Genomic DNA, 17,569 nt, shown 5'->3' with positions numbered 1-17,569 from the left:
ATCTAATGCCATGTGTAAGACTTCACTCCAGGTTGCTGCAGCAACTGCTCCCCTTTCAGAACTAGATCATCCAGAAAGAACGGATATTGCTCTCTATACCTGCTACGTTGAAGGAAGTGCTAACTGCACCCCCATCATTTTTCAGGAGTAAGTCTTCAGAAGCCACAGAAGCTGGTTCTTATGACAGATGCCAGTCTCATTACCTGAGGAGCACACCTGGAGGAGTCAGTGATCCAGGGCCTCTGTTCGGATGTTCTAGGATCAGCACCTGCTGGTGTGGACCTACAAAACTGCTGCCCATGCCTATGTCAACAAGGAGGCCAGGACCTGGTCAGAAAAGCAGAATTTAGAGGCAGAAAAACCATGTGGGCAGAAAAGCATCTAGCGTCTTTGACAGCAGAGTATTTGGCCATAGTCAACAATGTGGTAGCAGACTAGCTCTGCCATTCAGTGGTGCCAGAGGTGAATCGGCAATTGAACCCACAGGTTTTCGGCCAAATTGTGGCGCATCGGGACATGTCAGTGCTAGATCTGTTTGCCACATCTCAGAGTCTATGTTGTCCCATTGCAAGCTCTGTAGGAGCCACATGCCAAAGTGACCATGGCTGAAGAACCAGAAATGGGTAAGCCCAAAGCCAAGCGGCAGTTCTTGTGACAAACATTTTTAGAACGAATTTGAGTTAACAGAAACGATGACCCTGGAATTATTTTCACAATTCAAATAATTTAATGGTGTTTATAATAATTCATAATTAGAAACTAGTAGTAGTGTGGGTTTTTTCACCTTTTACTTCCGTATAAGGGATAAACATGGATTTGTTGCTTTTACAATGATAAGTTGTCTGAACATGTTAATTCTGCCCCCTCCCCGCGTTTTCCACAAGTACCTCCTGTAGCAGAATGCCTGACCACCTCTTCATCTTGGGGGCTATCTCACTGTGCTTTCCAGCTGTTGTACTTTAAGGCTTTTAAAGCTTCTCTGTCAAGTCATTGTTGGCCCCCACTCCTGCTGTGGCTCTCGCACTTCGCCTGTGCTCAGGAAAGCAGTGGGATTTTCCAGCCCTATGAGAAGTAAAATGCACATTTCTGTTCTAATAAGCTTGAACCATGATGTGCTGGTAAAGCAAGGAGACTAACTAATGACAAGCTATTTTCCCTGCCAAGAGAGAGAGAAGAACCAGAGTGATGGAAGAGGACTTGGACGATTGTTTTCATCTTGTAGCAACCAGCGCTTGGGCAGGAGTGTGTTTTTCTGTTCATTTCCCAAGTATGTGTGAAGTGCTGACCCAATGAGCAAGCTTGCATGCCTGGGCTTTCCATAGCCATGTCTCAACTTTAATTGTGGTGAGCCCTCTCTCTCCGTCTCACTCAACCTTGCAGCATTAAGACAGCCTTCTTAGAGCACTGCAGTGATTCTACAGCTCTGCTTCGCCATGAGAGCAAGAGGGACTTTTCCAGTGCAGAAGAAAGGGTGATTTGGGTGGTTCCTGCTCTTTTATTTTTAGCAAGTGCTTCAGATGCAAGTTTTCAAGAATGAGGAAGCTGCACACCACAGCAGACTATGGCACAGAGCAGAACAGTTTGGGGGGGAAAAACCTAATAAAAAGTTGGCACCAAATTATTGAGGGTCTTGAGGGCACTAAAATAGATCAAGAGGAGTTAGATTCGGGGCACAAACCATGGGTTAGCCTCTCCTGCTGACCACCCTAAACCAGAGGAATAGTTTGGATTAATTTACAAGTTTGTATTGTGAGGAAATGAAATTGTACCAGCCTCACCCACCAGGCATGCTTAAGCTGCCTCTAGGACTGGTTGATGTCCATGCATGGGTTAATGTTTGCCCAGGGCTTATGTGTGGAGGCATGAAATGTTAGCTCATTACTAAATTCCTGTATCATTCTGGCCTGTGTTCCTCCCTGCTAAGCAAGCACTGCATCTCTTTCTGGTGGGCTATGCAGTAGGATACACCTGGCCAATGTGAGGCGGCACTCTCTAAAGTATGTCCAAAGTGGGCCAGAACAAGCACCAGGATGCCAAGCTTGACCACTCTGTGCTTTGTATTGTAGCAGAAATGGGTAACGGTGCCAAGTTTTAATTCATAAAGATGCAGGTTTGCAAAACCAGTGGTTCATGCAAACAGTGTTTGCTTTTTATCTCACAGTGACTAAGCTTTATTGCTCAACTTCCGCGCTGAGCTGGAAGTGCACCGCAATTTTGGCACTTGTCGCTGCCTCCCATCCCACACCCATCCAAGACGAACACAGACTTTGAGTTGAGTACACCCTGATGGTGTCCTGGATTTAAGTCCCTTAGCAGGTTAAAAATCAAAAATTGCATTCTTCATAGTGTACATATATACAAGGAGGCACATTAGCCAAAACTTTTCAGCAGATTACTTGCTGCAGTATCCCCGCATCCTTTAAAAGCCGATTATTAAGTACTGTGAAGGTAAGTGCTACCTCTCCAAGTTCAGGGCAAGTCCCCTCATTCATGCAATAACTCGTTCTGGAAGAAGGCGGCATTCCTTGCATTGTAAGCAAATATTCCAGCTCCTTGTTAGTCACACCCTTAAAGGGGCAGAGGAGGAAGTCATGTCTCCTTTCAGACAACCGCGAAAAGAAATCTCAGTCTTCAAGATAAAAAGGAAGCAGCCTTCAACTCTACTTGCTGCTGTAGTTTCTCTGCCTCGGGACCTGCCTAAATGACCACCATTTATTCCAAAGCAGCACATGAAAATGTCCTTTTTAACAGCACCATTGATGTTGATTCCAGCTGCATAGTGTCTACTCATTGGCAATGTCTTCACTTGCTGATGCATGTTCCTCCACAGACTTCGGAATTATTGCTTTTCCCCAGTCCAGCAGCCCCCACATTGTAGGGGATCTAATGCCCGGTGTCAGTGAAGTAAACATCTCTCGCTCCCTGTGCAAGAGGAAGCAGAGCAGGTTGCATTGCAGCCCTTTGTGCAGCCCAACTCCGACAACATCAGGGAAGGAAGTAGTTTATACGCTGAGAGACTGACTTGCAACCCTGGGCTGAGAAAAGTTTCTCCTCCTTGGGGACGAACACCATCATCCTTGCAACCTCATCCAGTGCCTCTTCGGTGAACTGAAGGCCCCGGGCAAGGAAAGCATCTCTAGCACACAGCTTCACGTGGCGGAACTCCAAGGGCAGGAAGGGTACCAGGAAGTCTATGAGATTCTCTTCCAGAAGGCGGTTGTGGGCATAACCCTCATCTGGAGGAAAAGAAGTGGAAGGGGTGCATAAGACAATTTTCCTCTCTTTCCTCCAAGGTACCGTGTCTCCGGGTTGCCACAGAAGCCGGCTAGGAAAGAAGGCTGCTTTCCTAGCTGAGTTTGGCATGGGTTGTTTGTACAGGAACGTCAGCGTATGTGGCCTTTAGTGGAGTAACAAAACAGATAGAATGCTGTCCCAAGGATCTTAACAGTCTAAATTTTGGCAGCATTAGGAGATAAGGGAAGGGAAAGAGCAGGAGAGACATTGGGAAGGAAGCATAAAAAGTAAAGGTAAAGGGACCCCTGCCCATTAGGTCCAGTCGTGACCAACTGGGGTTGCGGCGCTCATCTCGCTTTATTGGCTGAGGGAGCCGGCGTACAGCTTCCGGGTCATGTGGCCAGCATGACTGAACCAGAGCAGCGCACGGAAACACTGTTTATCTTCCCGCTGAAGCAGTACCTATTTATCTACTTGCACTTTGATGTGCTTTCAAACTGCTAGGTTGGCAGGAGCGGAGACTGAGCAATGGGAGCTCACCCTGTTGCAGGGATTCGAACTGCCGACCTTCTGATTGGCAAGCCCTAGGCTCTGGTTTAACCCACAACGCCACCCGTGGGGAAGGAAGCATGGATGTTAGCAAATGCAGTTAACATTTCCAGTGAATTTATAGCTGCTCCAGCAAGTGCTGCTTTATGCAAAGGAGCTCTTGACGTTATGTGTCAGTAAAGGTAAAAAAAAAGGTAAAGGTAAAAAAAAAGGTAAAGGACCCCTGGATGGTTAAGTCCAGTCAAAGGTGACTATGGGGTTCCAGCATTCAACTCGTTTTCAGGCCAAGGGAGCAGGGCCGTCTTTAGCATATGTGGTGCCGGGGTGCAAAGATCTGCCCAGCGCCCCCAAATTTGGGGCGGCCTGGAGGGAAGCCTGCACCGTGGTGGGCGGCAGGTTCCCCAGGCAGGAAAGGAGCGCGCGCATCTGGTGGAGCTGACCCCCCTGGCGCCAGGGGAGGGGTTACAGCACAGCCCTTTGTCGGCCTGAAGGGTCCATCTATTGGACGGGCAGGCAAAGGAGCCGCCCCATCCCAGCAGGCAGGGAGGGGAGAGGCTGAGATGGGACTCGCCTTGCTGCCTCCTCTGCCTCCCGCTCCTCCAGGCACAGCTTCTCCCAAGGTATCTGCTGCGCCAGCAGCTGCTGCTTCGCCGCCAAGCCCTACTCGGACTTGGCCTGAGGCACTGCTGCTGCTGCGAGATGTGGCGATGGCCCCCGCTGCTGCCGCCGCCCCTTGTCCTTCTCTACGGGAGCCACAGCTTTCCCCAGCGCTCCTTCCTTGTCCTCCTGCCTTGGCAGGGGCTCTGGGCAGTAGTGGCAGCAGCTGTTGCTCGGTCTCAGAGGTGGTGGTGGCACTGGAGATGGAGTCACCGAAAAGCGGGCACCTGTCACCCCCCCAGAATTTGGTGCCCTGGTGCCCTGCACCCCCAAGTAAAGATGGCCCTGCAAGGGAGCAGGTGTTTGTCCACAGACAGCTTTCTGGGTCATGTGGCCAGCATGACTAAGCTGCTTCTGGCCAAACAGAACACCATGACGTAAGCCAGAACACACGAAAACACCGTTTACCTTCCCGCCACAGAGGTACCTATTTATCTACTTGCACTGGCATGCTTCTGAACAGCTAGGTTGGCAGGAGCTGGGACAGAGCAACAGGAGCTCACCCTGTCAGTAGACACCGGCTGACCACAGCATGTGTCCTTGACAGGATACGCCATCTCCTTGCATTTTCAGATGCACACAAACCAGGGATGGGGGAGTGCAGCTCCCATCAGCCCCATCTCGACAAATTTCGCAACCTTGGAGCTTCCCCACCCTTGATGTAAGCCATCATCACACATGAAGCATGTGTTTTTACAACAAATGCTTTGATACAGGTTCACAATGCAGTGTCTACAGGAAAATGTTGATTCTTTGGTGATGCGTGAAGCAGTCCCTTAGAACACGACGGGGAAAGAGAGCTTCGCAAATCCTGCCTACTGTGTCAGGATCAAAGGGCGTCTCACCTGTAGACTCCAGCAGCTCCGTCCGTAGGTACTGTTCTAAGGAATCCATGGTTATTTCCTCTCTGGCTCGACCGGCGCGCCAGAAGTCAAGAGCCACCTCATTAATGATGTTGCTGCCGGTGTTACTGAGAGGGAAGAGAGAGAATTATTTTTGAGTTGGACCGACAGAATGCGGAGGCCACAGCTAGGGAAAATAACTTTGCCACACAACCTGTTCTGCGTTCAACCATTGTGAAAAAGGTCCCAAACCAGGGATCAGCAACTTTGGGAAAGTCCTAGTTAACTTCCATGCACAGATGCAAGAATAGAAGGTGCTGTAGCAGGTTGCATGGAGGGGCTACATCTCTTTAAAAAATTGCCAGCAGCTTTCTGTGTAATACTTTATGTTGGAAATGGTTGCTCCTGGCTTATAGTTGGGGTAGGAGGCATGTCCTGTTCCCTGGCTTCAGTAGACCCCTTCGCTACCCTGAGGGTCATGGAAAATCTTGCATGGAGCACATAGTGTGCAAAGGTGGAGCTAGGCTCCCTTGCGAGCCTTGGCAAGGAGAGCGCATGAGCAGGCAGGCAGGCTCTTAGCCACTCTTGAGCCAGAGCGGAGAGGTGCAATTTCCCCCTGCCAGGCCTGTGCCCTTGGTGGTGGCCAACCTGACCATCCCCTGTGCAGAGGAAAAGAAAACCAGCCTACACAATGGTACAGCTAGCTTAGCCTGTGTTGAGAGCTCTTAACGTAGCCTGCAGGTGAGAAAATGAAGGCTGAAGGGAGATTTAAACCAGCAATACCTTGTTTGCACCTTCAGCCATTGCAATACATCCCCCTTTTGTATTGGGGATGCAGCCAGGAGGACACAGGACATGGCAGTGATATGGTTCCACTGCCCCGGCTGGAGGTTGACTTAGTCCTGGGCAGCTGCATGCCAGCTGTGTTTGCAGGAGATGCTGAACAGCATGCAACTCTTGGCCCTCCTCCAATCTACCCCCCAAAAGTCAGAAAAAAGTTGGCACAAATCCCAACAGTTTCAAAGTACCAGACATCAAGGGACAACAAGCTATCAAAACAGACATTTCCACCTTCTTTTTCGTAGATAAGGATGAGTACCAAGAGCAATTCAGATTTCAGCGAGAGTAGGTAAAGTTCTCAATGAGATTCAAAGGCCTCGTCTTGGATATGGATTTAGAAAAGCAGTTTCTTTTGAGACTGATACAACTCTTCCCCCACCCACCCCAAACAGAGAAATGCATGTCCTTTCCCTTGCATATTTTGGGATGGAACCCACTGGATATTTTACTGCAGATATTGCTTATTGCATCGAACTGCTAAGCTGGCCAGCACTGGAGGTTTTCCTGAGCATCTGCAGCATGTCGCCTGCGGCAGGGAGAGGACCTGCTTGTGACAGATGGATGCATCCCAAGGCTTTCACCTGCATAAGCTTAGAAACTCCTCTTCAAACTCACATATACCTTTCAAGAGCCTCTGGAAAAAGAGACCCCTCTTCGGTACATCAACTACAAAAAAAGAGGGGAGGTAATCACCTAAGGAATAAGAAGATGGATCTCCGGTAATCCACTGTATCAATGCTGTCGTAGTGATCCATGTAGGGTTTTAAGCCATCTAGGAGGTCATCGTGAAGCTTCTCTGCCTCATCAAAGATGAACAGTGACTGCTCACACTCTTGGACCGTCTCACTGATCTGTTTTGCGAGCTGAACCTGAGCGGCCAAAGGAGACAGGCATGAGTCTCACAGGAGGAAATGAATTTAAGAGGATTTATTCCCCACCTTTTAGGGCAGGGCGAGGAGGGCCTTTGGTTCTCCGGATTTTGCTACACTCCAGTTCCTATCGACCCCCGTCAATTGTCGGGGAAGGAAGTAGTGGTTGTCCAGCAAAATCTAAAGGACTGCAGGATCCCCTCCTCCTCTGTTTTAAGAAATAAACCTTGCATGGCCAGTTATTGCAGTAAAAGGTAAAGGGACCCCTGACCATTAGGTCCAGTCGTGGCCGACTCTGGGGTTGCGGTGCTCTTCTCGCTTTATTGGTTGAGGGAGCCAGCGTACAGCTTCCAGGTCATGTGGCCAGCACGACTAAGCCACTTCTGGAGAACCAGAGCAGCGCATGGAAACACCGTTTACCTTCCCACCGGAGTGGTACCTATTTATCTACTTGCACTTTGGTGTGCTTTCGAACTGCTAGGTTGGCAGGAGCTGGGACCAAACAACAGGAGCTCACCCCGTTGCGGGGATTCAAACACCAACCTTCCGATCGGCAAGCCCGAGGTTCAGTGGTTTAACCCACAGCGCCACCCGCGTCCCTGTTATTGCAGTACAAGCTATCAAACAATAAAAACTTGAAGCCAATAAATTGAGCAAAGAAAGACTAAAAAGAAAGACAGTCATGTCATGAAGCCAGTGGCACAAAATGGTTTTACTTACAAGCCACATCACCTTGGGGGTGGGGGGAGGCTGCATTGTAAGGTTAGAATTCTGCCACAGTTCTATGATGGCACTTTACAAAATTTAAGAATTGAGGAGCAAAGAGGGACACTCATTCAACACTGAATCATCAAAACAATCAGTACACTCGTTAATTATCTTCTGAGAAAAATTCCCCTCACCTTGTAAATATCCACATACTTGGAATGAGGGAAGTGAAATGGTGAAATGAAGACTTTGACACAGTCGCTTTTCAAGCCATCCTGGTAAAGGTGTTCTGCCATTATCCGGGCCACAAAGTTCTTGCCTGTGCCAGACCAGCCGTGGAAGGAAAGGGCCAAGGCTTTCTCTGGCTGAGGGGTTTCCAGGAAGCCTTGAACAGCTTTCAGGACAACATCTTTTGCTAAGTGTTGCCCGTGGAGTCGCCTGCCCAGCTCCAGCTCCAACCCTGGTGGTGAATAAAAGGGCAGGAAATCCTTTGCATATCATTTTTTGGTTGAGAGAAAAGGCACAATGGAAGGAGGGTGGTATTGCTAGAAATTCATGCCTTAAGAGGAGGTCTCTGGCGCAAGTGTGTGATGATTCCATAGAACTGTAGAGAAGTCACAAACTCCACCTTTCAAAGACCTTCATCTTCCTTCCTTAAACAAGTTACACCATTATGGCTGGGCAGCGAGGCAAGGGCAGGTGAGCAGAAAACAGGTTTCCAGTGGTTAGTAATGGTGTTTCTCTGAGTTTTGTAATCTCTTGAGTTTACCAGTGATTAGCAGCAGGATAAATGTAAAATTGTTAAAAGAACAGCAGCAGACTAATTCATGCAAAATAAGAGGAGATCTGGCAAATTTGTATAATTCCCCCAGCCTTCTTTGTCACAGAATCATTTGTATTGCTAGACAACTTGAGATATTCAAAGGGGTATCTGTTCAGTCCTAAAAAGATGAAAGACCACAACAGGCTTCATTTGAGAATCTCCACTTTGGGTTTTTTAAAATGCAATTGAATTAGGGCCCATTGCTCCCAGTGGGACAAAGTTAATAATGAAAACCTTGTCCATTTATTTCCTTGGGATTTAATTATAGTGATTTCAGCTGAATTGGAGCCTTTGTGTTTTACAAGGGTTATTTGTAGCCACAGAAAGCTCTGAGGAAACTACTCACTTGTTGGCCGAAACCTCAACCGCAAGTTCACTGCCATTCCCAGGCTGTTAGGATGTAGGAGGCAAATGGTAAACCAGGTGTGCTTTCCCAACCTGATTGGCAATCCAGCCAATCAGGGTACAGGAATTAACATGCAACACAATTAGCATTACCAAATCAACTGGGCTTTGTCTTTGAAGCCCAGTCACAGCCATAGGCTCTTCCCTCCACTGCTGCAAGCCCTGTTGAGTTAAACCAAAAGCAGCCTTGCTGCTTTCATAACATCAACTGGTTGACGTTCCTGAGTGTGTGAGAGACCAAGAGTACATCAGCCCACATGAATATGTGGCGCAGAAGGCAAGGAGACAAATGAGTGTGGAAACAACTTGTTTTGTGAGTCAATAGAATATTATTTTGGGGGTGGGAGGAGGGAAAGATTTCATGGGGAGGAGGCAGAAAGGATGGACATGGTTTTAATTCACCCCTCAATGACTTGGCAGTCTTTGGGCATGGGGTGGGGGCTTTTTCTAAGTCCCACCTTGCATTGTGATGGATGAGGAGAAGAGAATGTTTGTGAGTGCTGGCTAGCTAGCCATTATCATGTTTTATTTTATTTGGGTGACATGATAAAATGTGCCAGCTACATACAGGCAGAGACATGATACTTATTTCATTATCTATGGTGTTTTTTTTTGCGGGGAGGGGAAATAAGGGGCTTAAAGGTAAAGAGACCCCTGACTATTAGGTCCAGTCGCAGACAACTCTGGGGTTGCAGAGCTCATCTCGCTTTATTGGCCGAGGGAGCCGGTGTACAGCTTCCAGGTCATGTGGCCAGCATGACTAAGCCGCTTCTGGCAAACCAGAACGTCGTTTACCTTCCCGCTGGAGTACCTATTTATCTACTTGCACTTCATGCTTTCGAACTGCTAGGTTGGCAGGAGCAGGGACCGAGCAACGGGAGCTCACCCTGTCGCAGGGATTCGAACTGCTGACCTTCTGATGGGCAAGTCCTAGGCTCTGTGGTTTAACCCACAGCACCACCCACGTCCCTAATAAGGGGCTTAGAGGGAGAGAAACGGAATCATAGAATTGTAGAGATGGAAGGGATTCTGAGGATCTTCTAGTGTCTAGTCCAACCCCTGCAATGCATGAATTTGCAGCTGTTCCATACAGGGATCAAACCTGCAACCTTGGCGTTATCAGCACCACACACTAACCAACTGAGGTAGGGAGGCTTGGTTGGCAGGGTGAGGAAACAGTTTGCAAAAAAAGGCAGGCCTCTCATTCAATCCCTTCTTATCACGAGAGGAGGATTCCCTTTGTATTTGCTCAATATCGGGAGAGAGAGATGGCAGGGCTTGTAGTGTGTTTGATTCTGAGGTCAAGGGCTTCTGGAGGAAGCACCTCCCAAAATCTATTTAGCTGGGAATTGGCAGGGCAGGTTATTTTGCATGTGGTCAGTCCTAGGCAAATGCTTCTTACTCGCCCACCCTCCAGTTTGTCATGGAATGAGCAGAAACCTCTACTGGAGCAAGGGAATCCCTGATTTTGCACAATGAGAGCAGTGGTCTCTTCTTGCAGGCAGGAAGTATGGCAAAAGGTTTCAGGTCTGGAATCTGCCTGCCCCAAATATATGCTGGTGCTTCCTCACAACAGAGTTCTGTCTTCCTGTGCAACTCTATAACATGTCTGCGCAGAAGTGACCCCCACTGAATTTAGTGGGACTTACTTCCATGTAAATGGGACGCGGGTGGCGCTGTGGGTAAAAGCCTCAGCGCCTAGGGCTTGCCGATCGAAAGGTCGGCGGTTTGAATCCCCGCGGCGGGGTGCGCTCCCGTTACTCGGTCCCAGCGCCTGCCAACCTAGCAGTTCGAAAGCAACCTCGGGTGCAAGTAGATAAATAGGGACCGCTTTCTAGCGGGAAGGTAAACGGCGTTTCCGTGTGCAGCTCTGGCTCGCCAGAGCAGCAATGTCACGCTGGCCACGTGACCCGGAAGTGTCTTCGGACAGCGCTGGCCCCTGGCCTCTTGAGTGAGATGGGCGCACAACCCCAGAGTCTGTCAAGACTGGCCTGTACGGGCAGGGGTACCTTTACCTTTACCTTTTTACTTCCATGTAACTGGGTATGGGATTTTGAATATTTCCTATTTTATCCCGAAAATGATAGTCATAATTTAATATTTTTTTATATAATCCACAGGTTTTAGTGAGAGAGGCTGGGTTGTGCTTAATTCTTTCATTGTGAGACTCAAAATAGAGGTGGGTCTCCTATGAAACAGCCACCCATATGTAGCTGAACTACAACTCCCATCATTCCTGATCACTGACCCCACTGGCTGGGGCTCGGGTTCAGCAACATCTGGAGCACATCTGCATTTCTGAAAAATGTAGTTTTTCTTCACCTCTAAGAGGCTGAACAGGGACACTGCAGCCGAACATTTCCAGGGTGCCTTTTATCTGCTAGGCTTCTTTCTATCTGAGAGTTATTTTGGGGACTTAGAACTTCTTACTCACCAGCGCTCACAGGATTAAACAGAGAAAATTAGAGTTGCAGTTTATGCTGCTATCCTAAGCCCCACTTCCTTGGCACTTTCTTCTGAGTAGACATGACTTTTGTGGCATAAAAACCCGCTCTAGCCAGAACACAATAAATGTGTTCATTATTTTTGTTGGGAGCAAATGTTTTTCTATTTACACTCTTCATTAATGATGATGATTACCATTACTATTACCTTAACATGATTTATTCTCAGACAAGTGAAATAAACCAGCTCTTGCTTTGTGGTGTTTTCAGCTATTTTACAGGAAAGACATAGCTGTGTTTACTAATGGGATTGTCTGCATCTTATTCTGAGATGAGCTCCACTTGTACTGTGGCTCTTACCCTCATTTTTATGTTGACATAGGTGTTAAGTATTAGTACAACTGCAATGCTTCAGTGTTCAGACTGTCCTTGCAAGGCAGGATGGGAAGGAAATCTGACCTCCTTGGCCTTGCAACTATGGCCTTGCCCCTGCCCACCCCAACCCCACATGACCTCCTTAGCAGCTCTGATGGGCACCAGGTGCCAGTGTCCCAAAGGCAGTTCATGCAGGGCGTATGTGAAATACGCAGGGTGCCAGGTGAAACACAGTCCTCACCTGTGATGTTGTTGGTCACTCTGCAGTCTCCCGTTGTGCAGCACTTGCCAAAGCTGCAGTACCAGCTGGAGACGATCTCCCTCAGCATGGGCAAGCTCCACCCTAGAAGAAAGCCAAGCCAGTTTTGGGAAAGAAAGCCGGGAGCTACCGCAGTGCCCACAACTCAAGCAGGTCACGTCTCTCCACCACCCCCGCCCTGCATTCATCCTCACAACTATTTTGTGTAGTTGGCCGTTCTTGATGGAAGAAGTGTGTCCGAAATGGGCTTGCCCAAAGCAACCTCTGCCGCTGGTGCACTCTCCCCACCCACTTCCATTGACGCTACCAGAAATGGCAAGGGTTTGTAGGGCAGGCGCGAGAGACACTTGTCTGCTCTTGCCTTTTTTTCAAAAACTTTCAGCTCCACTCCTCGGACGTCCTTGCTAGCACTTCTGTTGGATGCCACACTGTGTGCTAATAAAAGGCATCTAAAGGTAAAGGTACCCCTGACCGTTAGGTCCAGTCGCGGACAACTCACTTTATCAGCCAAGGGAGCCAGCATTTGTCCGCAGAGAGCTTCCAGGTCATGTGGCCAGCATGACTAAGCCACTTCTGGCGAACCAGAGCAGCGCATGGAAACACCGTTTACCTTCCCGCCGGAGCGATACCTATTTATCTACTTGCACTTTGACGTGCTTTCGAACTGCTAGGTTGGCAGGAGCTGGGACTGAGCAACGGGAGCTCACCCCGTTGCAGGGATCCAAACCACTGACCTTCTGATCGGCAAGCCCCAGTGGCGTAGCGTGGGGGTGCAGGGGGGGCTGGCCGCACCGGGCGCAGCATCAGGGGGTTAGGGTTAGGGGGCGCAAATCCACGGGTTAGGGGGCACAAATCCACGGGTTAGGGGGTCAAATTACTTGCCTTGCCCCGGGTGCTGACAACCCACGCTACGCCACTGGCAAGCCCTAGGCTCTGTGGTTTAGACCACAGCGCCACCCGCGTCCCTACAAAAGCCTTCTAGGGCTTTCTGTAGTTTTCCATATCTGTGGGTGGCCTCTCCCCACCATCCAATTATTTATCATCACAGGTGTCTGAGAAGTATGAGAAAGTCAACAGCAAGGGATAACTAATAATGGCCTGCTCTGGCATGCAGCCGGAGGAGATGGGAATGCCCTGCCAAGGACTTTTACCACTTCCGGCTATAGATGAGGGAACATACTTTATTTTTACACCTGCTGCCTGAAGTAGTAAGACCCAGTCTACACAGGATTTTGACACTTTACTCTCCAACTTGTCAGCCTACCTCAACTGAGGAGACTGCAGTGCAGAGCCCAAGGTAAGGTGAGATTTGGATGGTTCAGGATTCTATATAAACTTTCTTGGTCAGATTTATTTCTGTAATCCTTGCATTCAAGGGAGCCTACAAACCACTACAAAAATCATAAACCTGTGTAATAAAAGGCATACATTAACAGAAAAGGAAAACTATATACTAAAACTTGCCTTTTCATATGCTCTTTTAAATTTCTGCTAGCCACTTTTTGGAGGCAGGAGTGATATTATCCAGAGACAAATTAGGTCACTGTTTGCTTTACAGTAATCACTGCTCCCCTTATAAAGTGTGCATTGCAATTTACAATATATGTAAAACAACATCAGGATGAACATATGTAAATGATTAAAAGTCAGCAACGAACCCCTAACCTCAATCATAATTAATACACAGCTCTGAAACACAATACTCACAGGGAGACTAGCACGCAGTGCAATGCTAGAAGCAAGTCCCACTAGGTTAAAACGGGAATCACTACAGAGAAGTGAGTATAGGATTGCAGTCTTAATATGTGGCCCAAAACTAAGAATTGAGAGACCGCTCCGACCATCCACTACATGCACACATATTTGTCCTTGCTCAGTGAGCTAAATTCTATGAAGCAGTAGCTGCCTCTTTAATCTGTGCAAAAGCAACTGTCAGGAAGAAGAGGAAAGGCTGTGACATCTCTTTACCTTGGTGTTCCACGATGACCGTGCCTCCTCTTTCTTCCTCTTCCTCCTCCTCCTCCTCCATCATCACCGTCCTCATTCTCTCATTCTTCTCTGCCACTTCTTCTTCGCAGTCCTCCTGCCACAGCCGGCAGGCCAGGAGCTGCCAATATCTCCGGGACAGGGCCCTCATGGTTCCCAAGTGATTCCTCAGCCGCTCATAGTGTTCACTGCCCTGCAAGGCTGAGCTCTGAGCTGCGTCTCTGCGCTCCCAAGGCTTGCTTTGCCTCGCCTGCCCCTGTGCTCCTGTCAGCAAAAAGCAGAGACAGAAACACAGCAAAGGGCTGTAATGCAAAGCCCTGCAGACCATGGCACTGGGAAGGAGGGTGACAGGAGCACATTAGCCACAAAGCCGGTTCCCTTCGCCTTGTTCTGGCAGCTGCTGTGACCAAACCTAGCCCTGCAGCTACTTAACTTCCTAATCTGCTTGCCGGGAACAGTGACCTCACTTCCTATCTGCTTCCCATTGGGGTTTCCTTGGGTACAGCCTGTTTACTTGTGACGACACCGAGGAAGGACTTGCCTATGCAAACACAGTTGCAACATGCTTTCTAGCTAGACCACTGGGAGAGACACACAGCAAAGCTTAAGTCAGAGAGGAAATGCTCCTGTAATCCGTTTCCCACAGGGCAACGACAGAGACATGTGACAGGTTTATTGTATTTCTTCGGAGAATCAGCCGGGAAGGATGAATTGAAGCCATCATCGTTGCCCAAGGTATGCACACTCCTTTATTTTGCCTAGCATCTCTATTCAAAACCCTGAACAAAAATCAATGAGCACACACAAAGTGAAAGCGAAGAGGACTGAGGTCCATGAAAATCCTGCCAAAATCAGTTTTAGGCTACCAGAAGATTTCTTGTTGGTTTTGCCAAGGTGTTTTGTACTGCTATGGGTTAGCGAGGGAACAGGGACTCTTCCCCCCCCCCCCAAACCCCAGGTGCAAGGTTTTCCCCTCTAGATTTTTGGGTGCTGGAGTTTTAATCAGAGATTTTGATAATCATGGTGAGCAAACAGGCTAAGTTTGTTTTTCTGTAAGGCAGAGGGAGATGGTGGCTCTGCCACTAACACATTAATGAAAACCCCCATCAGGGCAAGAACTTATTCAGATGCAAATGCTGTAAAAACCAGGCATAGGCAAACTCGGCCCTCCAGATGTTTTGGGACTACAACTCCCATCATCCCTGACCACTGGTCCTGTTAGCTAGGGATGATGGGAGTTGTAGTCCCAAAACATCCTCTGCTGTGCCTTGATTTTCTCAAAGGAAACACAACCCTGGGTGAGTGCCTGGGACCCCTTGGAATCTTCCTACTGCTTGGCAGAAATTTGGGGTGGTGCACCACCTTTGTAACAGCACCATAACTCTCATCATTTCCCTGACCCCTGGGAGTGCTTGAGGTCCACCCTCTGGAAGATTCAATCTTCAGGCTGTTTTCTACAGATCAGTTATATTTATTGTGAGATAATTAAGTGCTGTGTGCAGCATAAGGTTGGAAAGAAAAGGGGTGGGTGGGATGCGGTAGCTAATATTCTTCTACTTAGTGTTTGTGTGTGAGGGGGGGTTGTGTCAGCATCACTTGGGTAGGTTCTCTTTCTATCCGCTTCTTATATTTCCTTGGTGGTGAGAGAAGTGGGGGGTGGCCCAGGGGGTGGTTGGTTGTCTTTGGTTGGCTGCAGTGAGATTTGTTTGTGTGTATGGGTCACATTAGCCATATAGATTCACATACTGTTGGTGGATTTTTGTTGTCTTGTTGGGCTGTGTATGTACTAAAGGGGTGATGGCGTCCTCTTCTATCTGTCCCTGTGTCAGCTTCATTTTATTGGTTAGCGTTTTTAGTAAGACCGTTGCCCATACAATTTGATACAAAATAAAAAATAGCCTTCCAGTACCACCTTAGAGACCAACTAAGTTAGTTACTGATATGAGCTTTCGTGTGTGCATGCACACGAAAGCTCATACCAATAACTAACTTAGTTGGTCTCTAAGGTGCTACTGGAAGGAATATTTATTTATTTATTTATTGTTTTGACTACGGCAGACCAACACAGCTACCTACCTGTAATTTGATACCAGTGGTCCATGTTTACCCCTGACAGGTCTCCCAATGTCCAGCTATGATGCTTCATGTTGCTGAGCGTAGGTATGTTATGAGCTCTTTATATTGTGAGTGGGCATTATTATCTTGTAAGATGTTCAGTAGGGCCAATTCTGAGGTGACTTCTAATATCCGTTTTGTTATTTTGCATATTTATTGTATGACTTGTTATCCAGAACGGTTGGATTTTGGGGCATTCCCACCACATGTGGAGGTGCAGCCTCTCCAGCATTTTGGTGAGGTTCCTGGGCATATCAGCGCTAGTTTCTGTGGTGTTAGGTACCATCTGTGAGTGAGTTTCAGAGTAAGTTCTTAACTTCTGGCTGAGATAATGTAAATGGCAGCACTGGAGCGAGTCCTTTGTTTGCAGACATGCCGAAATGTTGATTTTGGCTGGCTTGCTCACTGACTCACAGATTGTAGGCTGCTGCATATATCTGGAAGGGATATATAACCCACATGGATAGACTGTATGACTGTGATGGACGTGATTCGATTTCAGCCTTGGTTTAAGAAGGTATGTTAGCCTGGGGGAAAGGATATAAATTGCAGGAGGCACACACTGTGTTCCTACATTTCTGCTTGCGCTGCAAGCTGCTCCATCTGTGGCTGTTAACCCATTTACAAGGAAGAAGTTGGACTCCTGCAGTAGAGAGTCACTTGCCGTCAAGATATACTCTGTTTCAGACCTTTTCCCTGTAAAACTGAGTAGAGAGAGGCATGAATACTGTCTTAAGATACATGTATCTGTTTTGAAATGGTCAGTAGATTGGGGGAAAGAGCAGGACGAGGGAGCACTGAAGAATAGGGAATAGTGTGAGGACATTTGGTGGGACCGTTTTGTTTCTATTTTAGTGCTCTGTGTTTTGCTTTTGAAATACAACCGAGTAGAACCCGCAGAGCCCCGTTTCCCCAGACGGCACCTTTCCTTCTGCCAGGGCTGGGGAGGTTTTGGGGGCTGCCTCTCCCCTCATCCCTGGCCAGGGCTGAGCGGAGTGGGGAGTCTGCCCCCCCCCGCCCCTGGCTCTGCACTCCCGACCCAGGCGGGCTGGTCTGCTGCCTTCCGACGTGCTCCGGTCCTGATCCCCGGTCTGCGCTCTCACCTGGGCAGAAGCTTCGCGGCCTCGGGGCTGCCGGAGGGTCAGTCCGCCCGCTGCTGCATGGCGACCCCGCTGTCCTGAGGGGGAAGCGCGCACGTGTGAATGGCCTCCCGGGGGCAGCTCCCCTTCTCCCTCCCCTCGCCCCCCCCGCCCCGCCCGGCAGCATCTCGGGGGGAGAAGCGGAGGCGAAGCGGCGCCTCCCTTTACCTCTCTGCGCGCGCTTCCCGTCGGCGTCCGTTGCCATGGGAACCGCGCGCGCCTCCGACAGGCGTCCCTCGCCGCGCCTGACAGGGCAGAGGCCGCTTCCGCCCAGAACTTGCGCCAGGCGCTCCCGGCTTTCGTCCCCGCTGCCCGCCCGCTTCT

General features: G+C 48.8%; 2 protein-coding genes across 4 annotated transcripts in view; one reads left to right on the top strand and one right to left on the bottom strand.

Moving 5' to 3' along the window:
- The window catches only part of ABL2 (ABL proto-oncogene 2, non-receptor tyrosine kinase), a gene marked incomplete at its 5' end in the record, with an annotated part of 83,891 nt that overhangs the window by 61,447 nt on the left and 4,875 nt on the right, over positions 1-17,569 (top strand). The gene's annotated exons all lie outside the window — the stretch shown is intronic.
- Positions 705-17,404, bottom strand: TOR3A (torsin family 3 member A). 3 transcript variants are annotated; one of them, XM_081915138.1, is made up of 8 exons: positions 17,210-17,277; positions 16,068-16,141; positions 13,974-14,255; positions 11,988-12,089; positions 7,894-8,159; positions 6,816-6,991; positions 5,286-5,410; positions 705-3,236 (listed from the first exon to the last, which is right to left on the bottom strand). In XM_081915138.1, exons 2-8 carry the CDS (start codon positions 16,135-16,137, stop codon positions 2,986-2,988), a joined length of 1,272 nt encoding a protein of 423 aa, XP_081771264.1. In that variant the 5' UTR covers positions 16,138-16,141; positions 17,210-17,277; the 3' UTR covers positions 705-2,985. The 3 variants fall into 3 exon arrangements, with proteins under 3 accessions (XP_081771264.1, XP_081771263.1, XP_081771265.1); XM_081915137.1 differs by lacking the exon at positions 16,068-16,141 and having other exon boundaries at positions 17,210-17,404; XM_081915139.1 differs by lacking the exons at positions 16,068-16,141; positions 17,210-17,277 and having other exon boundaries at positions 13,974-14,726.

The sequence above is a fragment of the Podarcis melisellensis genome (assembly GCF_964234715.1).
Source record: "Podarcis melisellensis genome assembly, chromosome: 6".
In the NCBI taxonomy this organism is placed as follows: domain Eukaryota; kingdom Metazoa; phylum Chordata; class Lepidosauria; order Squamata; family Lacertidae; genus Podarcis; species Podarcis melisellensis.
This window is presented reverse-complemented; position numbering and strand designations above follow the sequence as displayed.

Coding starts and splice junctions, on each gene's coding strand:
- TOR3A (XM_081915137.1), bottom strand. CDS start 17,372: ATGCTGCCGGGCGGGGCGGGGGGGGCGAGGGGAGGGAGAAGGGGAGCT. Junction 12,090..13,973: donor GGTCATCGTGGAACACCAAG/GTAAAGAGATGT, acceptor GCTTTCTTCTAG/GGTGGAGCTTGCCCATGCTG. Junction 5,411..6,815: donor TCCATCTTCTTATTCCTTAG/GTGATTACCTCC, acceptor CTTCCCTCTCAG/TAACACCGGCAGCAACATCA.